At 40.8% G+C, this 20,321-nt stretch overlaps 1 protein-coding gene and 1 long non-coding RNA gene across 3 annotated transcripts in view; one reads left to right on the forward strand and one right to left on the reverse strand.

The window, feature by feature from the left end:
• Positions 1-1,700: 1,700 nt before the first annotated feature.
• On the reverse strand, positions 1,701-19,525 carry LOC125897132 (uncharacterized). The gene is made up of 3 exons (XR_007450387.1): positions 19,258-19,525; positions 15,430-15,480; positions 1,701-2,145 (listed from the first exon to the last, which is right to left on the reverse strand). It is a non-coding gene; the product is annotated as an uncharacterized LOC125897132 (long non-coding RNA).
• Positions 19,526-19,626: 101 nt separating this feature from the next.
• Positions 19,627-20,321, forward strand: part of runx2b (RUNX family transcription factor 2b) — a 52,571-nt gene continuing 51,876 nt past the window's right edge. For both annotated transcript variants that reach the window (XM_049590147.1, XM_049590149.1), the window contains exons 1-2: positions 19,627-19,868; positions 20,112-20,235. In XM_049590147.1, the coding sequence (XP_049446104.1) occupies positions 20,178-20,235 (58 nt within the window). In that variant the 5' untranslated portion in view covers positions 19,627-19,868; positions 20,112-20,177. The remainder of the gene's footprint in view (positions 19,869-20,111; positions 20,236-20,321) is intronic.

Below are 20,321 nucleotides of genomic sequence, written 5' to 3' on the forward strand. Positions count from 1 at the left end.
TATTTTGAGTGAAAGTCGGTTCATTAAATTTACTGGAAAATCGCATTTTCTGTGCTGGTCCGCAGTTTAAAAAGTCAAAGAGAGGATTTAGAATTCCAAATAAAGACTGAGACAGATTTTGTCTTTAATGTCTCGTTTCTGTTATTTCAGTGGGATCAAATGGTTGTACTGTACTTTCCCTGAGCAGCAGTCCATAAACACTACAGCAAATATGTACGTTGGACCGACCGGAATGCTGCTGCATTTCAAATGTAACTTTTGATTAACTTCATACACTTAAAAAATCTCCTCCAGTGAAGAAGAGTTTCTTGTGTAGTGATGATGTCTGCGCAGACATAAAAATTGTTGCTTCCCCACCCTGACTCTTTAGGGAAGACACCAAGGGGAAAAACTGTAAATCTATCATATGCAAGACTCTCAACAATTTAGTCACCCTTTGAAATTTGCCTTGATGAGCAGTAATTGCCATCCAGACCCCTCCATCTTCTGCACACTTTCATGTCCCCTCAGTGGGTCTTGAATCACGGCATCTCGTGGTCTCCTAAACGACCCTTCAGGTGTCTGATCTCTGAAAGAAGACCACCAAAATTGCAAAAACTTTGGCACCCAAGAGGGCCCTCTGGTGTGCCCATTAAATCATCTTACCCTATTCCCATCTCAATATAGCCACGTATTTCTGAACAAGATAAATATTTGACTAATACATACTGTAGGTGTGGGACTGAGCTCGGGCCAAAAACACCACTATCAAAACACCAGTGAAAGAGGAGCATTCACCAGGCGCTGATTATTGCAGATGCAGCGTTTGCACATCTCTGATAAGGCCAGGTTTTGATTTTGTCACAGTGATTCAATTCAAATTGCACATCCTGAATGAAACATCTAACACTGACCTAAAACCACTGAGTCAATATTTGTATTTTTGATTGTTTAAGGATACAAATTAGGCCCGTACAAATAGCACCTCCACATCCAAACACTGCGCCTGTTACTTGCCCTCTTGAAATCCGTTGGCCAGGAGGACCGTTTGATAATGAAATAGAAAAATAATTGCAGACAAAATGTCCTTGGTTTCAAAAGAAACTGAGTCTATAGTCAGAGCAGTTCCTTCAATTACAAACTGTTTCAAAAATATCAGATATAATGTGGAAAAAATAAACACTGATAATTTGTTGAGAGACAATTTTGAAATGTTTACGGTATCTCAGTTACATAATGCCTTTCGGGTTGTAGTCCAATTCGAGAGACACTGCTGGCTTTCATTAGCAGCAGGCATTTTTCTCCATCATATTGAGCGATGCTGCCAGAAGTCTGTGCTTCTGAAAACATTGCAGGGCCCTGCCAACAACTCCCCCCCACCCCTCCACCCCTCTCCTCTAAGCGCAGCCAGAGCGGGGCCAGATTGCTGAAAGGCAGCACAGGCAGTGTGGCACTTCTCCAAGCCTGGCCACTTTGGAAATCGCCACACGCAAGTGCTGGCCTCCCTGTCGGTGGCGTGATGGGGTCACCTCTGGGGCCTGGGGTGGGTAAACACACATGACCCAAGACAAACTTTCACAATTCCGCCAGGTGTGCAAACAGGAGGCCGCAAAAATACCCGGAAAAGTCTGACCATGCAAAAACAATATAACTGCCTCTGATGAACTCCTACGTATGCAGAGGTGGAGGCAGAGAGGCTGAGAGCAGCCGAGAGGGCATGTTAGCATTGCGCACAGAAATTTGTCACATCTTGGAGAACGAGAGGGTTTGATTGGTTTTGGATGGGAAGCTCACCTGCTCTGATTGGTGGCTCGCATCCAGTCCAACTTGTCAGCTGAAAAAACTCTCAGAGAAATAGAATAAGAAACAGGAAAAGGTTTTTTTTTTTAAAGTGTAGATTAAATCTAAGCAGACCGGTATTTTGCTTCGTCTCTAGAATTCTAGCTCAATAAAACTCCCCACGTGGCCAACGCTCAATTTAATGTCTCTCCAGTGTTTGTTTCATGGCCTGTACCAGTGATCCAATCCACCCCGTCCTGATCCATTGTCTCCTGGGCCGGTGAGTCCTGGAGCTGACCTCTGTGGGGAGTCTTCCAGGCACCACATGTTGGTTTTGTGTCCATATGAACTCTTCTTGCTTGAGCAGTCGGGCCTATGGCACCAAGTCTGAAGGACACAGCAAAACAAGGATTTAACTACAACCAGATGCAGCACTGTCCTCTCGGATCATCCGTTATGCTTTGTGTTAGATCTTCCTCAGATAGTCATGCTGCCAGTGGAAAGGGGATGCCTGTTTGTTTGTTCGCAAGGGACAATCAAAGCGATGTTCTCACAAGTATGTTTTAATCCCTGTTGCCAGTTAATGCCATGACACAGACTCAACATCTGGCTTTGCACTCTTGCAACTGTTATTTCCATTTGTGATTTCAGAATTATTCACGGATGATAATTAGTGGATAATCCTGCACGCAGTGTAACGACAAACAGATAATTCTCTTTAAACTGCAGTAAATCTTTGTCATAACAACATGCAATCCGAGCCATCCCGATTTCTGCTTTATAATGATATCATTGTTACAGCTTACCTCTGCTCACCCCTCCTGCCAGACATTGAGTAAGCACGTAGCAGCCTGCTGGTTATACTATTAGCAATACAGATGAGAGATGTCTGCATGTCTGTAAAGTCAACCTGTAATTATCATGGCTGTATGTCCCCGGGCGAGAGACTAAGTCAGATTTATAGATTTATTCTGTCTTCAAATTAGCATCATGCCTCGGATTCCAGCATTTCATCTTGCAGGCTGCTGGAATGTTTTGAGAGTAAAAAAAGGAGTCATTGTAATTCACAAATACACATCCCAAAACCACCATCTGTAAAATAATGTTGGAGAGGCAACACTATGTGAGTGTACTGTTCAAAGGAGACACATTAGTGTATAAGTGCAGCTGTACTTCTTTTATTTTTGGATAAAAAGGACACAAAAGTATCTAATTCTGTTCATTATTATAGGACTGCTACACTGAGGCACAGGGCTGGAAGTCACCATGAACTGCATTAAGTCTTTTTGCTAATTTAGGATTCATGAATGATTTTTCCTGCTGCTTTTAAATGCGTTACTGCCACAAGGCAGAGTTCAGTACGCCCTCATTCATAAATGGCTCCAACTTTCCAGCCCAAAGATGTGGACCAAATATAAAACTGTATGTGATGCATTTCTTAATTCCTATGTTTAGTTATTAGAAAGATGCTTATAAATGTTCAAATTTAGATTTTTTCATTTAAGGAACTGGACAGCTAACAATATCGCAGTAATTTGATTTATTAAAAGTCAACCCCTAGGACACACTGTACTGTGTGAAAGTTACACTGCATTGAATTAGGATAAGATTTATTACCAAGTAGGTTTTCACTTACAAGGAGTTCAGTTTGTTCTTTGGGGCCCACAAGAAACACACAATAAACATGTTAAGAGGAATTAAAAGTAAAGGCAAAGTACTGCAACAGTCAAGAACATAAATACAGAATAGAAAATAGGAAAAAAAATGTACTTTAACATAAGAAATATGTACAGTATAGCCATTTCAGAATAAGAAAGCTTGATAGTTTTGTGCAAGATGTGCAAACACATTAAGTAGGGGATGTGCAGAAGTTTACAGCAGAGCAGACATGTTATGGATATATACTGTCTACAGGGGGTGGGGGCATTGAATGTTATACACTGTAGCGTACACTGTAAAATCTCAGCCACTCAACTCAGTTGATTTTGCTTTAAAAAAAGTTATTGGAAACCGATTTCCTTAAAAAAAAAAAAGTTAATTGAATATATGTATTAGTCTTAGTGTACTTTACACACAACTGCTCATTTAAATCAGGCTAACTTAGTTTACTTAAGTTGCTAATACTTAGAAAGAACAAATTAATTTCACTTGTCGTTTTTAAGTTGCAACAACTTCACAAAATTAAGTGAATACAACTAAACTGTAAGCAACCTTAACAACCAGACTGAGGTAGGAAACTATTACTATTATGCGTAAGTTATGTTTACTTTATATCTAGTTATTGAGCAAAAAAGTGGCTTTGTAAAGTTAACCAGTTAATGAATGCATTTTTTATGTCCTTTACACTGTAAAATCTGACAAGTTGGTTTCACTTACAAAGAATCTAGGAAACTGCCTCAAAAAAGGTAAAAAAAAATAAACTGTTCGTCAGAAATTCTGTTTACTTTAGCAAAAAATTTCCTCAATTGTTACCAAATGGTTTCGTTGAAACTACTGTTCAGTTAAGTCAGGCGAACTTGGTTTATTTAAGTTGTTAACAATTAGAAAAAAGCGAATTAATAGCACTTGTCCTTTTTAAGTTGCAACAATTTCACAAATTTAAATAAAAACAACAACATTTTAAGTATGCTTTACATCTAGATTTAAAGTAAACATAACTTTGGCATAAAAGTAATAGTTACCTACCTCACTCTGATTGTTAGGTTTACTTAAAATTTGGTTGTGTTCACTTAAATTTGACTTAAATTTGTGACGCTGTTGCAACTTAAAATTGACAAGTGAAATTAATTTGTTCTCTCTAAGTGTTAGCAACTTAAATAAACCAAGTTAGCCAGACTTAACTGAACAGTTGTGTTAATGAAACCATTACGTAACAGTTGAGAAAAAATTAGCTACAGTTAAAATAACTTACGACTAACAGTTATAGTTTCTTACCTTTTTCAAAGGAATCGGTTTCCTGGATTTGTTTAAGTAAAATGAACTTATCAGATTTTGCAGTGAAGAGTTCATAAAAAATGCAGTCATTGACAGATTACCTTTACAAAGCTACTGTTGGTTTCATTAACTCTGGTATTACTTTTGTTTTGTAATGTGTTGCTGTTACTTTTCTTTGTGATAGTATAAACTAATACGTATGTATTTAAGATTTAGCTAGAAAATAGTAAAAAAAACAAAAAAAAGGATAAATTACTGTACAAAGACAAGTTGGTGGTTTTTGAACAAGCAGTGTAATAAAATACAAATTTGGGGTACTTTACTTGAGTTTTATACAAATATATACTAATATTTCACTGCATTTCTGAGGTAAAAATTTACTTTTTACTCTGCTACATTTATCTGACAAATATTACTTGTAAGTTTGCACATATGATCACCTTATAGATCAAATATGCAGGTTAAGGTATTCAGACACGCATAAAATTACCTTCACCTCGACCAGCTACAACATTAAAAGTATACATACACACTGATAAATCTGTATTTATAGCCAAATAATATAAAATGATATACCACTCACACTGGCCATGTTTCTGCACAGTTAGTAGTTTTACCTTTGATACCTCCTTAAACTTCTGGTAAACTTCTAAATAAATAAAATCAATTGCATTTTAAATCTGCTAGATACAGTTAGCTTCAATGAAAATTAATTGAAGTGAGATGAACGGAATAAAAACATTATTTTATTAGATAAAACCGATGTTCACAAAGTTTTCCTTTCGGGGACATACCTTGCATGTGAAAAATAGGTTATAAATCACAAAATTTAGCAACATGTGTTATCGCAATACTCAGAATATCAGAAAACGTTTAAAATCGTGATAAGAATTGTAATAATAGGTGTTGTGGGGCCTTTGGCTACTCTCACTGTAACTTCTGTCTTTTACTTTACAAACATTTCAGTTCGCTCTTACTTGTAATAGAGTATTTTTACACAATGGTATTGCCACTTTTATTCAAGCAGACGTTTTGAATACTTCATATAGCAATGAAGAAACCACTCATGTGAAAAACCACACAGTTTCATCAAGTTTATTTCAGGTATGCATGTAAACTCTGATTTTCTCCTGTGCCACATTTTATAATACAGAACACCCACCTCTGTTTAACTGGGCTTTTGGGTTTCTTGCTTCCACTTTAAAACGACTCCCAGAAGCACAGTAAGACTCTAATTTTTTTACAAGCATATTTAATCTGCGTGCGCGTTTTAACGGCGCATACTGGAATGCAGGTTTCTTTTTAAGAATGTGTTTACAAGTGCTCGCTTACCCAGCCATGCTGAAATATATGCATTCCTACGTGTCAATATGCCGCTGGATTAGTCAAATTCCAGCATACATTATAATGTAATTTGTGCTCTCTGTTTGAAGTTAAGTGTTTGAGGAGTAAATACATTCCTCGGCTGGCTTGTCCCGGATTGATCTGTGCTGACTCAGAGAAAAGATTGCATACCTACCGAGCATCTAACAGACAATGCCTCGGGGTTTCTTCGGTGCACGTAAAAAACACGTGCAGACAGCCAGTGTTTTTTACAGGTCACCCAGTTCTTGGGGTGCAGCAGCAACACTGGCTCTTATTTACACTCTACACTGCTGTCAGCAAGAAAGAAACATTCATCTTAAAGTAGGTTCAGGTGATTGATATGAGCTCTTAAATCCTTCAACAAAACAGCTTTATTGTGCTGTTATTTAACGTTAAAAAATCGTAAAAATAAGATATAAATGTCAGATGTAATATAGCTGTACAATGCTACACACTATGGTAACTTCCTTTTTTGTTCCGTATAAATCTGGGTTTACTCGGAGCATTCCCATCTGATTTGAATTTGATATTCAGACAGCAATAAGATATAAAGCCATAAACTATGGTACAGTTGTGTGAGCACTTTTAAATGATTATCCTAAGACAATACAGCCAGTGAACTCTGGGAGCTGGCTTGCCTGTGCTGCAGGCTCTATTATGACTGGTTCAAGTCCTGCTCATACATCTTTCTAAAATTATACACCACAATGAAGAAAAGCGGCCACTTCTAAACAATGTCAAAAATTCAGATTTAGATCCCCTCTCCTTTTTTTTTATCTTGTTATTGTGTTACACAGGGACTGAAAGACGAGTCACAGCATTATGAAATCATGTGAGGAGGGCAATTATCCATCACAAAAGCCCCACAGACTAAAAAAAAAAATAACCCACCGACTGGAGAAGACAACAGAGCCTTTTGTTTGCCCCATTGTCAGTGACACAGTGCCGAACTCCTCCTCATAATGGCTTGTTTCTCCAGTGAGCCGTCTGCCTTCATCAGGCGCACTTTGTTCTCGACAGCAAGTAAACTGAGTTTCTGAGACACATAATGGGCAGCTTATGTATAAGCTCATTCAGGTTGCGATCGGCTGTCGTGACCCCCAGATTTGAGTCACGGCCAGCGCAGAGTTAACTTATTCCTCCTCACACCCGCTGACACACAGTCATTTCTGTTATTGACATTTGCCTAGAGTGACGGCATCTCGTGACCGGGGCCATCATGTGACCTTGTAGTGGAGTTGTATCATCAGCGCGATGTAATTATAATGCTGACTTAGCAGTTCAGACGCTTGAACTCTGTCGACCTCGGCCTAGCAGCTATTGTAAAATCTCTCAGCTGTTGACAACTGACCACACAATGACAGGGTTTCCAGTGGCCACAACTATACTGTACCAACCTCACTGGACACGGCTGTGGAGAGACTCAGAGTGGAGTTAGAGTAGAAGCAGGAGTATCACAAGATCTTTAGTCACGGTCAGTTAGTCTTTGGCATGAACTATGGATGGGCATGAGTTCTTGATTTGGACATCAGTAGTCATTCAACATATAGAGTAATCGCCGCCCAACCTTCTACATGTGAACATGACTTCTGTACTTTTGTCTTAGTATATGAGAAATCTTATTTCACTGTAGAACTGCGTGCAGGGTATTTCTTTGCTTAGCACCTCCTCATCCTGCTGTCGCTTTCTTTACGTTTATCATGGAACACAAGACTATTGCAGGAGTGCGAGCTCCATGCCAAGGACAGTTGGTGGGAGACCACCTGTGCACACACACACACAGTGACAGGGCTAACTGTTAGCATCACATGGCTAACTTTACTTAACGTATTGTTTCTCACCCAGGGCTCTTGAGGGGATCCCCAGAAAAATTGGCATTTTTTTTCACTATTTATTTCACAGTAGAAGTGAGCCCAGTTTGAGTAAGGATTCTTTTTATTATGCTAACGTGGGCGTTGTTCACATGCCACGTTTTTGAGCTCTGAAATCCATTGTTGTCAATCTTGATAAGCAAAAGGTGCAGTCAAAAGTGACAACGAAGCATTCTCGGCACGTGCCTCTCTTTAGGGGCGTGACGGCTGAGATGAAGTTTAACTTTTACCCTTATGTGTCCTTGTGTCATTGCATCCTCTCTCCTCTCGTGACCCGGAAGTTGTTCACCCTCAGGTGGATTACTTAAATTCACCTTGAGGAGACAAGAGGAGGCACCTGGAGGAGCTTAGCATGAGGAAACACAACTGTATCCGACACATCTCTTCCTCGCGTTTCTCTCTCACATCCTTACTCAGAGGGGCTAAAACACAAGTGAGGGAAGCAAGGAGACATGTTAATAAAAAGCCCTCGAGTCATAAGAGTGACTACTCTGATCATAGGTTCCACTTCCTCCGCAATTATCTCCTTAACTGTGTTGGCAACATCAGAATTCTGATCTTGATCATATGTTTAAAAAAAAAAAAAAATTCAGATGGAGGTCACTGCAGCGAAATCTTATCAAATGAGGGTCCATAACCTAATGTGTATCTGTTAAGGGGTCTTTGACATGAGAAAGTTTGAGAACCACTGAAGGTTATTAACGCTTCTATAAGAGTTGTCGCTGTTTGGGTGTCAGTGTGAGTGTTGGGACTATTTACGTTAGCTGCTCCTGCTCTGCTAGCTTGGGCTAACCGGGCAACAGACTGACCGGGAGGAGAATGGCTCTGGAGACTGTCTTTCAGCACTCCGTCTATTTTATGTTACAGCAGTAACAGAAAGTTTTTGTAATGTTGACTTCAAATTTCTGATTTAATAGGCTAACTGAGACCTGGTCGTTTAACCAGTAAATTTGAAACTTGAAAATAATGTTGGCATTGTACGTTTATGTAAACCATGGATACGTTACATTTGGTATTACTACACAGCGCATACATTAATACTTAACGTTTCAACAATGCTGTGGTTAGCATGGTCATATTTCAGCACAAAACCTTTTTGATTATGGGCAGGAAAAGATCACGTTTTGGCTTAAAATGCCCCGCTTTGGGGGCACAGTCCCGGCTGGAAAAGCAGTGATGTCTTGATTTAAAAAAAAAAATAATAAATTCATGACACAGTTTCCACTGGAAAAAATAGAGATGGCTCAGTCTTTCAGTGGTCAGCTACAGCCTCTTCATCCCAGCCTCTGCCTATTCCTACAGGAAGGGCAGGGATGTCTCAATAAACATTTTCTGTGGCATTATCCAGCTACAAAACACGCATTCTGGAGCCTAAAAAGCCGAGGAAACACAGAAATGACTTGTTAAAGCAGAACCGATTTTGTTCTTTGTTGGTATCGAACAGTGGTTTGCAGCTTGGCAGCCGTCTCGCCCAGGTGTCATGCCATCCACTATCCCCTCCACCTTGTGATGAAAACAATTACCTTATGTGTTATGTCACTTACAAACATTGATATGATGCATATGAAACGTGCAAATATAACAAATTTGTGGTTTGTAGAAATATATAATGCGACATTTTCTTCTGGTGCCTGGGCTGCTCAGAAAATGACTCAAAATGCCCATCCCTGGTATGAAGAAGCCGCTGAAAGTCTCAGCTCAGGCCTCGGGCCCTGGACCTGTCCTCACCTTTAACACAGCATGGCATATATAAACCAGACAGCAGGACTTGTGAAGGACCAGTATTGCTTTTCATACTGAGACGAACCATAAAGTTTCACAGAGGTGGAGAAATAGCGGGAGAGCGGTATGTTCGCCAAGTAAGAAAGATATATATAAGTCCACCTCCATCTACTTAGCACACAAATTAAACCAAGTTGTCAGTGAACATTTAGAAATCATCGCTTGGGTCTCAGCGGGCCTTGCTGTTTGAACTGCAGTGTAGGTAGGCACTGTTTATCCTGGACCAGGCGCTTGATTAAAATGAGGAATGGAGGAAAAAAAAGAAATGGCTCAGTCTGTCGGTGGTCAGCCACAGCCTCCTCATCGCAGCCTCCACCAATGATCTGACTTTCCCCCCTTTTTTGCAATTTTATGTAATCACAACTCCAAGAGCTATTTTTAATGTGTGTTTAGGTTGTGCGCGCGCCATTCGATATTAAACATTTCCCCTTATTACTTAAAGGCTGGCTTTATTTTCCCTCAAAGCTGTGACTCCAAAAACAGCTGTCCAGACACCACAAGAAAGGGCCGTAAGTCACTGGAAGATGTAGATACCACTGCTGGACTCCAGAAGAAAAATATCTACTTTTCATTAAGATTATACCATACCGTACCTTACCAAACAATTCACACAGAACATCAACATCCTCTTGGCGACACAGCGTCGTAGATTAAGTTTCTGCACTTCCATGAGTTTTGGACCGCACTGAACTGAACCCCACCATGACTTTTGCTTCACTCTATGGGTGCAGGTCAGCGTCCCGCCTCAGCAGCACTGTAAGGAGATATTTACGTTCACACCAGCGGCGCAGCGGCCAACAGAAGCTGATTGCAAGTGGTGTTTGTTTCCAATGAAAGCACGTTAATTCGGGCTCGGCCGCAGTGTAAACTACCTTGGCGTTTTACAGATGTCGCCTGTTAAAGTGAATCACTGTACCTGCCTGTTTGCCCGGTCGGGCTGTTCTGATGCCGCGCCAGAGAGAGTACACAACACGAGCCAAAAGGGCTATTAATAAGCCCTTCCTTTTCTAATACCGTAATACCTCCACGTGTGTAATGTCTGCTCTGGGCTAATTATGTCACGTCATTTTTAGCTTTCGCAGAGAGACGAATACAGACAGCCTCACAGCCTCCGTCTGAGTTAATTTTAACTCATCTTAGGTATCATTATCCCCCAATATTTTTCCAGAAATACTCTGTTGCAAGAAATAATTCTCTATGAAAACAGTCCACTGCGAAGTTCATCTGCTGTGACAAAGCGAGGAAAGTAGCAGCACTGCATGACACACACACACACACACACACACACACACACACTGTGTTAATAGCATGTGTAATTTTAAGCATGTTCCAACACATGATACCTCTATTATGTTTCTGTGAGAGCTTGTGATAACAAAGTTGAGTCCATTTGAAGGTGTGTGGTCCTGAGTGGTAGGAGAGAGAGAGTGTCTGGCAGGGTGGGCCATCGACCACAGTCCTCAGGGCAGACCTTGGCCAGAGCTCAGAGTATGGCCAGGCTCTTCAGCTCCACACACACACACACACACACACACACAAGTATAGCAAGTGTAGTATACGGCCACCAGTGGAGAAGCAGTAATGAATGAAATATTATATTCCACATCGTATTCCAGACTTTAACATTATTACCTTCACATAAAAGCTTTTTTTGACAGCAAGGAGTACATATATTATAAAATTGTCTGTACAGCAAAATGAAGACAAGCTGGCAGGGTGTTGTATCGATGTGATCGCCAGAATAAATGTTGGGATTTTACGTTTCTGCAAACCACAGATTGGTAACATTTGTATGTTTTTTTTTTATGTCGCAGATACACTGAAACGTTACATTTCTTTACGTTTCAACAAGGCCGTGGTTAACGTGGTGTTAGGTTTATGCATAAAAACACTTGGTTATGGTTAGAAAAGCATCATGTCTTGGCATAAGTTAACCAGTTTTGTTGGCACAATCTGGGCAGAAAATGCTGTGATGGCACTTTAAACATCCACTTTTCATGGCAACTATCCAGGCAGGAAAAACAGCAACCATCCTGGCGCTATCCTGACTGAAAAGTTAGCGATGGCTGTGTATAAACCATTAGCTTTTTGTGCCACTGTCCTGACAGAAAACACATCGATGTCATTGATCGCTTTTCATGGCACTGCCCCAACTAAATATGAAGCGATGTCTCAGGAAAGACCAACTGCTTGTCATGGCATTATCCCAAAAGAAAATGTTGCAATGGAGAAGTAAATGGCACTATAACATCATAAAATGCAGCATTGGGTCTGTAAAAATATAACTGCTTTTCAGGGCACTATCCTTGCCGAAAATGCAGCAAGGGCTTGGTAAAAAACCAACCACTTTTCATGGCACTATACTAACAGGAAATGTTGCAATAGCAAGGTTAAAAAAAAAAAAAAACTATAGTAGCACTACAACATCCGAAAATGAAGCAATGGGTCTGTAATGATCTGCTTATCATGGCAATATCCAAGCAGGAAAAGCAGCGATGTCATGAAAAAAACAAACCCAGCTTTAAATAAATGATCGCTTTTCAGGGCACTATCCTCACAGAAAATGCAGCAATGCCTCTGTAAAAGACACAACCACTTTGTAGCGCTGTCCCAGCTGAATATGCAGCGATGTCTCAGGAAAAACCAAGTGCTTTTCACGGCACTATCCTGACGGGAAACGTTGCAATTGATTGGTAAAAAAAACCAACTGTTCTTCATGGTACTACAGCATCAGAAAACACAGCTATGGCTCGGCAAAGAACAATCCCTTTTTAGGAAACGTTGCAATGGCAAGGTAAAAAAACAACTTCTCTTTGTGGCACTACAACATCTGAAATGCAGTGATGGGTCTGTCAAATACAACCACTGTTTGTATCGCTATCCTGGCAGAAAATGCAGCAATGACTTGGTAAAAAAAACAGCTTTTCATGGCACTATTCTGGCAGAAAATGCAGTAATGACTCAGTCACAAAACAACTGCTTTTAATGGCACTATCCCAGCTGGAAACATAGTGACAGGTTGCTAAAAAAAACTACATCTGGTGACTAAAATAAACAACCAGGTTTGTTGTTTGTTGGTCTTGAACAGTGGTCTGTAGGTTGGCAGGCGTCTCGCCTAAGTGTTACGCCATCCACCGTCCCGTCCACTTTATAGTGACAAAGTCAGCTCATGTACTTTTGTCACTTTGGAATTATTGACATGTAATGAAACATATCTAAAGTTTACAGAAAAGTACAGTGCCAACATTTTCCTCTGGCGACTGCTGGTTGTATACAACTCCCTTCATTGCTTATATAAAGCACATATACAGGATGATTTGATATGTTAAATCCACTAAAACACTCTGTTTCACGTGAACTCCATATCATTGGCTCCTCTAACAATATAATTGCAAAGATCCCTCCAATCAGGCCAGAATAAATTCAGTAAATACCTTTTTTAACCAAACTGTTTATATGCCAAATATCCCAAAAACATTATACTTCTGAAAACAAAATCAAAACCTTTAATTTGCATGTTTTCTGGATTACATCGAGGGTGAGTTGAGTTAAACCGTCAGACTTGCTTATAGACACGAGCAGAAGTTGTGGTCAAGGTTTCAGCAATGGAAACGGTTTGTTGTGGTTTTCCAAAGGTGGGTGAACCACTGACCTGACCGATAGTTGGGCAAGTAAAATAATATTTGGCCGACTTTGACTAAACTTTGTTACTGTATCAGGGGAACACATCATCCCTTCCCTACAGTCTCAACCCTTACAGTTCGTAAAGAATTCATTTAGAGATATCTGAGACGACAGCATCATCATAGTTCAGATTTTCATCAAGGTTGTTTATCACATGCCGTGCCACCCAAGAAGTTGTGTTTCCTGCCATATGAGTTGGGTTTATGCCTTATTTTTCATTCAGTATTTCAGATTCAATCACGATGTGCAAATTATATTCCCATCAAACTGTGTGTAATTTACTGTGGCTCAGCGGAGCTCACAGCAGTGCTGCACTCCGTTTTAAAGTTTAATGCTTCTGACAGCAAAGCATCCACTCACAATAACTTTAAAAATGTTTATACATGGCCTGAAGTATTATTCTTAAAGTATCATGTGTCAGACTAATCCTGGTGTACAGTCTCTGCTATTTCACTGCTGATCCAAAACATATAGTCAAACAATTATTAAGAAAGACTGTTGTTGAACAGTATATTTAGCATCAAGGTAAACTGCATGGGTGACATGATTGATTAAATCTGCGAATGGAAATAAGTACCGTGATATCCACTGTGTGTGTGTGCAGCGTCTGAATAGGCCTTCCCTAAGGATTCTGTAACATGCGCTGCAACTCAAGAAGCATGTTCTTGTTTTAGACAGCAAATATTTACAAAGCAGCAGGCCAAGGAAAATGTTTCACTGCACAAAAATAAGGTAGGTGGCAAAGACTTGTGGAAATGCTGTTGTGCTGTGGAATCTGGGGGATTGTTTGTATTTCAGGTTTGACTTTTTTACTCACTTTTTTCTGACTCTATATTAAGGTCGTGACGATTTGAAATAAATAAGGTCATCATTGCTAAATAATGAATTCTTTTGTTTTCACTCAATTACTCAGATGCTCTTATTATATATATTTAGATCACATTTCCCCAGATTGCCTAAGTGTGCAAACATGAGTCCAGATTGGCCTCACTCAGATTTAATGCAATAAAATTAATATCATCATTGATGTAGATTGATTTTAAATGTTATCTCAGGGCTGTGATGAACTTAAACAAAGTGCTTACTGATAAAACATTGTAAATACTAGTATTAGAATTACTGTAACCATACTTGTTGACGTTGTTTTTAAAGGTGTGCAGTGTTTTTCCTTGTCTTTATCGTTTTTTTAAAGATTAGTTTTATTGTTGTTGTTGTTTTGGTTTATTTGTTGTAAGGCTCTTGGTTGTATGAACAGTAAATATATAAAGACTTAAAATGTAGAATGAGTATTGTATTGTATCGTATCGCATCGTATCGTATTGTATCGTACTATATTGTATTGTATCACATTGTATCGTATCGCATGGTATATTGTCTCATACTACATTTTCAGATACTTGAGACCAGAGTCCTCCCTGCCCATTAAGTGATTCAAGCAGTAGCTTTGGGCACCCTGATGTTAAAAAAAATTATTATTATTACCAGGAGACAATAATGAAACAAAATTTTGAACTTCCTGAACAAAAAACGATAACATTTCATTCCATTTTTGCAGACAAACAGTGACAAAACAATAAACTCAGAGACGAGCAAAAAAGGACATTTTAGGTAGGCTAAGTAAATAATCTCCTGAATCTACTGCGTTGTCTGTAACAAGCACTCCCATGATCAGGTGTTAAAAAAAGAAAATTCAGAGGGTTAGGGGTCAGTACAATGTCTTCACTGTAGTCTGTTAAAACATAGTGGTTCTGCTAATAGGTCTCACTGTAATCTTTACATGCTTGATTGTACATTATGACATTGCACAAATAGCCTCAGTCACATGTGACGTAGCAAAATGTTACAATGAGGGGAACCCCCAAACCAAATCCCCTCAAAAGTCTAGAGCTGGCCCTGCGTTAGATGTTCAAGTATAACTTTTAGGAATTCAAAATTTTTGTCCTCAACAGTGTCATTACTCTGCCTGTTTGATTGGCTAATAGTTGACCCTTTAATAGTTCAAACCAATCACAAAAAAACACATTTCATCTCTTACCTTTTGTTGTGTGTAGTCTTGCAAAAAGTTTGAGATGTTTCTGTGAGATTTCTGCGGCCACCTCAATGCAAAAGAGGCAAAAGTAAGTTTCTTTGTGAAAGAAATACATTTAAAAATCCATCAACAAAACTTTTACTTTGGACTATTTCTAAGGTTCTGTTGACAGTGAGGACTGTGTGTTGTCCAAAAGATATGTTGTAGATTTAAAAAAGAATAAAATGCAATAATTTTCAATGCTTTGAGCAGGGTGCCTGCCAGTCCTTTAAAAGTCTTAGAATGTCTCAAATTCACTTCCATAAATATCAGGCCTTAAAGGTCATTAAATAGTCTTGAATGTGAATTTGTGAGGTCTTAATTGTCACAGACATTTGATCTGATTTCATTTATCCATTCTTTTATATATTTTGTCAAAATGAGTCAAACTCTTTCATGCGAAAATTGATATATCTTGCACCTGTTGGCAAAATGTAGATTAACTTAAATCACTTTAATAACCATGTTCCTGCATAAAACCTACCTCTACACAGGACCACACATTTTTTACGACCTACCTTTATACTTACCTGCAATGTTTGAATAAGAAAAATAATTTGTCCAAAAATCAGTCTTAAGAAGGTCTTCAAAGTATTAGATTTTATTGTCTGATACCTGTAGACATGCTGTAAAATTATTTATCCACCTGCCAAACGGCCGCTGTATGTTCAAATTTACCAGCCATTCAATAGATTACCATTGTTTTTGGGTTTTTTTGCAGCAAATCTACCAGCCACCTGCATATTCAGCTGCTGGATGGTGCCAGTTTTGTTCTCTGGCTATGAGCAACAGAAACTAATTTTTTTTCACCTGCTCAAACATCAGAGCGGGATATCTCGAAACCCACGGCACATCAAACGAGCCTCTTTTTAATGTGTCTGGAGCAGCCCTTTAAATCACTGGCTGTGATTAAGCGCTAGTGATAGATTTATGCAAATGAAAAATTAAAAGGTAGTTTCCATTGGCAATAAGAAATCAAAAGAGAAGCGCCCGAGGCACTGCTCTTCTCTTTTCTGCTTAGTCATACGTGCCCACCGGTCAGTGACACGATGACTGATACACTCAAACACTTTCGAACCTGACTGAACTCCCAGTGTCATTCCACACATTCCTCCACCGCTGTACTAACACCCCGTCTGTGTTTTTGATCTGTTGAAACAAACACCTATGAGCGCTGATCAAAGACGAGCTGTGACGTGCGAGGGTGTGTGCTGCATGTGTGGGAATCTGTGTGTGTGTGTGAGGAGTGTGATGATTCACTGTTGATTGTCATGAGCTGCCTGCGCTGCACTACATGTTGGCAGGCCATTCTTGCAGGGCGTCTGTGTTATCGTGTGTGTGTCTCCCAGTGTTAGCGAGACCGTGAGAAGGCATCTCGTTCACAGAGGAGACAGGTGGACATGATTTACGGCGTCTTACAGGAACCACCCCCGTCTGTCGCTTCTATGAGATTCAATTAAACCTGCAGTTGGTAACTTTTATAGAAATAACTTTTTGTCGACACAGCAGCACGAGACACATAATCTGTGCTTCTTATAGCATTTGAAAGAATCCACCTCACGTGAAAAGAACAACCAATCAGAGCCGAGGAGTCTCTCACGCAGCTATCAGTCACCCCTGGTGAGCTGCGGTCAAACTGTCAAACTAGGCGGTGCTGATCAAAAATAAATCAAGATTCTGTTACTGCATTGCCTGTTTCTCGCCTGAAATATTTTCAAAAGCATATTTTAGTGAACTGTTTAGCTGTAAAATAAGACAGCTTGTGACCAGGCCGCCATGTTGGAAACAGTCGAGCAAAGACTGTCAAATATGTCTGAAAACATTTGGGAAATAGGCGATGCAGTCTTGATTCATATTTGATCAGCGATGCCTTGTTTGACTGAATGAATGAGCCCATTTCTGATCTGACTCAGCCACATGACTCATTTTAGAGTTTAGAGTTGAACAGAATTTCAAATTCATTTGGCATCATTATTGTGCAGTGTACAGGGAGGAGCCAGCACCAATCATGGCCCCATCAACTGCACTCGACCACAGACTGTATAAAATAATGGCTGTAGCTACTTTGACGTCACCCATTTGTTTGTGGACTCCTGTTTTGAAGCCTCAAGTTCAGCATCTTAGCTGTTACCATCTTGTATTTTTGGGGGGCCAGAAGTGACCATGTTTGGACGAGAGGCGAGGGGTGGACTTGACTGAGAACCTGAGGACACTATCGGCAGACAGCCTGTCACTCAGTGCAGCCCGCGCTTGTTTGTTCACAACTTCAAGCCTTAATAAAATGTTCACGCATGAGTTACATAAAAATTCACTCCCCTGTACACAGAAACCAAAACTGTTTTTGCACCAGGCAGTAAGCATGTTTATTTCTGCTGTAAAGTTGGTCATTTTAACATGGGGGTCTGTGGGGATTGACTGTCTTCTGGAGCCAGCCTCAAGTGGCCATTATAGGAACTGCAGTTTTGACATGTTGTTTTCATTTTCAGCCCCGGAGGTTGCCGCTTGCTCCGAACAAACCCTCAGACGTTTGGATGGATTTCGGACATCTTGGTCAGCAGTCGTCAGGCTCTCTCACAGTTAAAGCAGAGGCATGAATTGATTTCCCAAGGTCAGTGCTCTTTTTCTTACTCAATCAATCGTACAGTGTATACGCAGCTAGTATGTTGGTGCTGCGTACTTGCTTACTTGTGTATGTTTGTGCGTGTGTGAGAGAGGGAGAGAAGGGGAATCAAAAGTTGGAGACTGACTTTCAAGCAGTTTTTGGGATGTCTGTCTCTACATTACTGTGAACAATACCTTCGCTAGCAAACAAACTTCTACCGGCCTGCAGCCCCAGATCTTTCAAACAGCAATCTTTCAATTGACAATCATCAGTAGCCAGAATGGTCCGCAAGAGGCTGACGGGCCATTTTATTGTCTATTTTACACATAACGTGTGAGCTCTCAGGCTGTGGCTTGTAAATCGGACTGCACAGTGTGAGCACATAAATCATAAGCTTTGCCTTTACATCACAGATGATTAACTCGTACAGTCGGAGTTAGAATTAAACTACAACATCTCTAAAACAGGGTCAAATCATACAGTGCATGCCCAGCTTTTGAGGCTCTGAGTAGTTGTTTCCTAGCAGCCGTAATAAATTTAAGCAAATGCCATTAGCAGCACTACATGGAGGTACAGCATGACTTTTTTCACAGACTATCTGCCTCATGTAGTGACATATTCAGCAAATATGACAAGAAGTTATTGTCATAAAAGTTACCAGCCACTTGCATATTTGGTACTAACTTCATACCCTGGCTGTGAACAAAAAACGTAATGTTGTTCACCTCCATCAGAGAGGGATATTCTGAAACCCGTGGCACATAACACGTGTGCCGGTTTTTATTTGTAGCTTTAAAGGTCAGTCCAGGCTTGCATGCGTACATTCACACACACAGTTATTACAGCAATGACACAATAACATGACGACTGTCTGTGACACAGCAACATTTAGTGAAACGGGAGGAGAAAAAAAAAGGTTCAAAATTCAGGCTGCAAAAGTGACACTGAAGCAGCTCTCTCTCTCACACACACACACACACACACACACACACACACACACACACACAGAGTCCTCTGTAAATAAGCAGTTTCACACCACCTACGCTTTCTCCTCACACACACTCTCACCCAGCCTCTCTGTCTCTCTCTTCCCCCATTCTCTCTGCTGCACATGCATACACAGACAAACACACACACCCAGTCTCACACCGCCAGCCAGCCATTCGCTCCTCACTCACACCCTCAAATCTTACCAAGCTCAGCTCTCCCTGCTCAGAGGCAGACAGGAGCAGCACAGCAGCCTGTTAAAGGAGTTGAGGGAAGGAGCAGCAGAGTCAGAGAGAAGGAGAGAGGGAGGGGGATGAAAGAGTGAAGGGAGAGCAAAGCAGAGAGAGCGCTGTTCCCCATATGCTGAGGAGGCATGGGCGGTTGAACAAGCTGCCCCCACTGAAGCCTCCTGACTCATGGGAGCGTCAGACCTCGATCCCCCAGAGAGCCTGGAAACGCCGCCGAACCACGCGTAAGAGAGAAGGAGGGGAGCCAGAGAGGAGAGAAAAAAGTCCCGAGGAGAGAAGAGGAGAGGAGAGGGAAGAAAGCCACAACGGTAGGCTGTCCCACTCGACTGCTGTGCCGTGATGACGTCAGAGGGCATGTGACCCAGGCTCTCCAGTGACGGCACATGGAGGGCAGGAAAGAGACGAGTTTTAAAGCTGGTGCCTTTTGGGTTGTGTGAGGGCTCTGCTCGCCTCCCAAACAACCACAGAACCACAGACGTGCGGCTCGGGGTTGGTGTTTGAGGGCGACCTGGAGTGTAAATGGTTAATCGTCGCGGGCCAGCACCAGTCACAAGGACGGCACTAAGCGAGTAAGTACGTTCCAACCACACTCGCCAAGCAAGCAAGTCCGACACCATCTGATCTATCCGCAAAGGCGATATTTGCCTCTGCAATTTCTTTTTTTTTTTTTTTTTTTTTTTTTTTTTGGGCTCCATAAACCCAGACCTGGTTGTTACTTGTGGTCATCCAAATAGTTGATACGTAAAAGCATGTCTTGTGGATGGCTTTTCCATTTTTTTTTCTTCATGACACGCTGCGTGCTCTTGGTTTAGGACGTGTCAAGGGTCACGGAAACCACAGAGGAACAAAAGTGGGGCTTGCTGCAACCAGAGGCAGCTATGGCATCTAACAGCCTTTTCAGCACAGTGACACCATGTCAACAAAACTTCTTCTGGGGTGAGTACTGCGCCGCTGCTCGCTGTTGTGTCTGGAGTTGGGTTGTAGGGGCTCGGGTCACGGGGAGGACTTGGGGTCAGGTGTTG

The sequence above is a fragment of the Epinephelus fuscoguttatus genome, linkage group LG11 (genome assembly GCF_011397635.1).
Source record: "Epinephelus fuscoguttatus linkage group LG11, E.fuscoguttatus.final_Chr_v1".
Taxonomy (NCBI): domain Eukaryota; kingdom Metazoa; phylum Chordata; class Actinopteri; order Perciformes; family Serranidae; genus Epinephelus; species Epinephelus fuscoguttatus.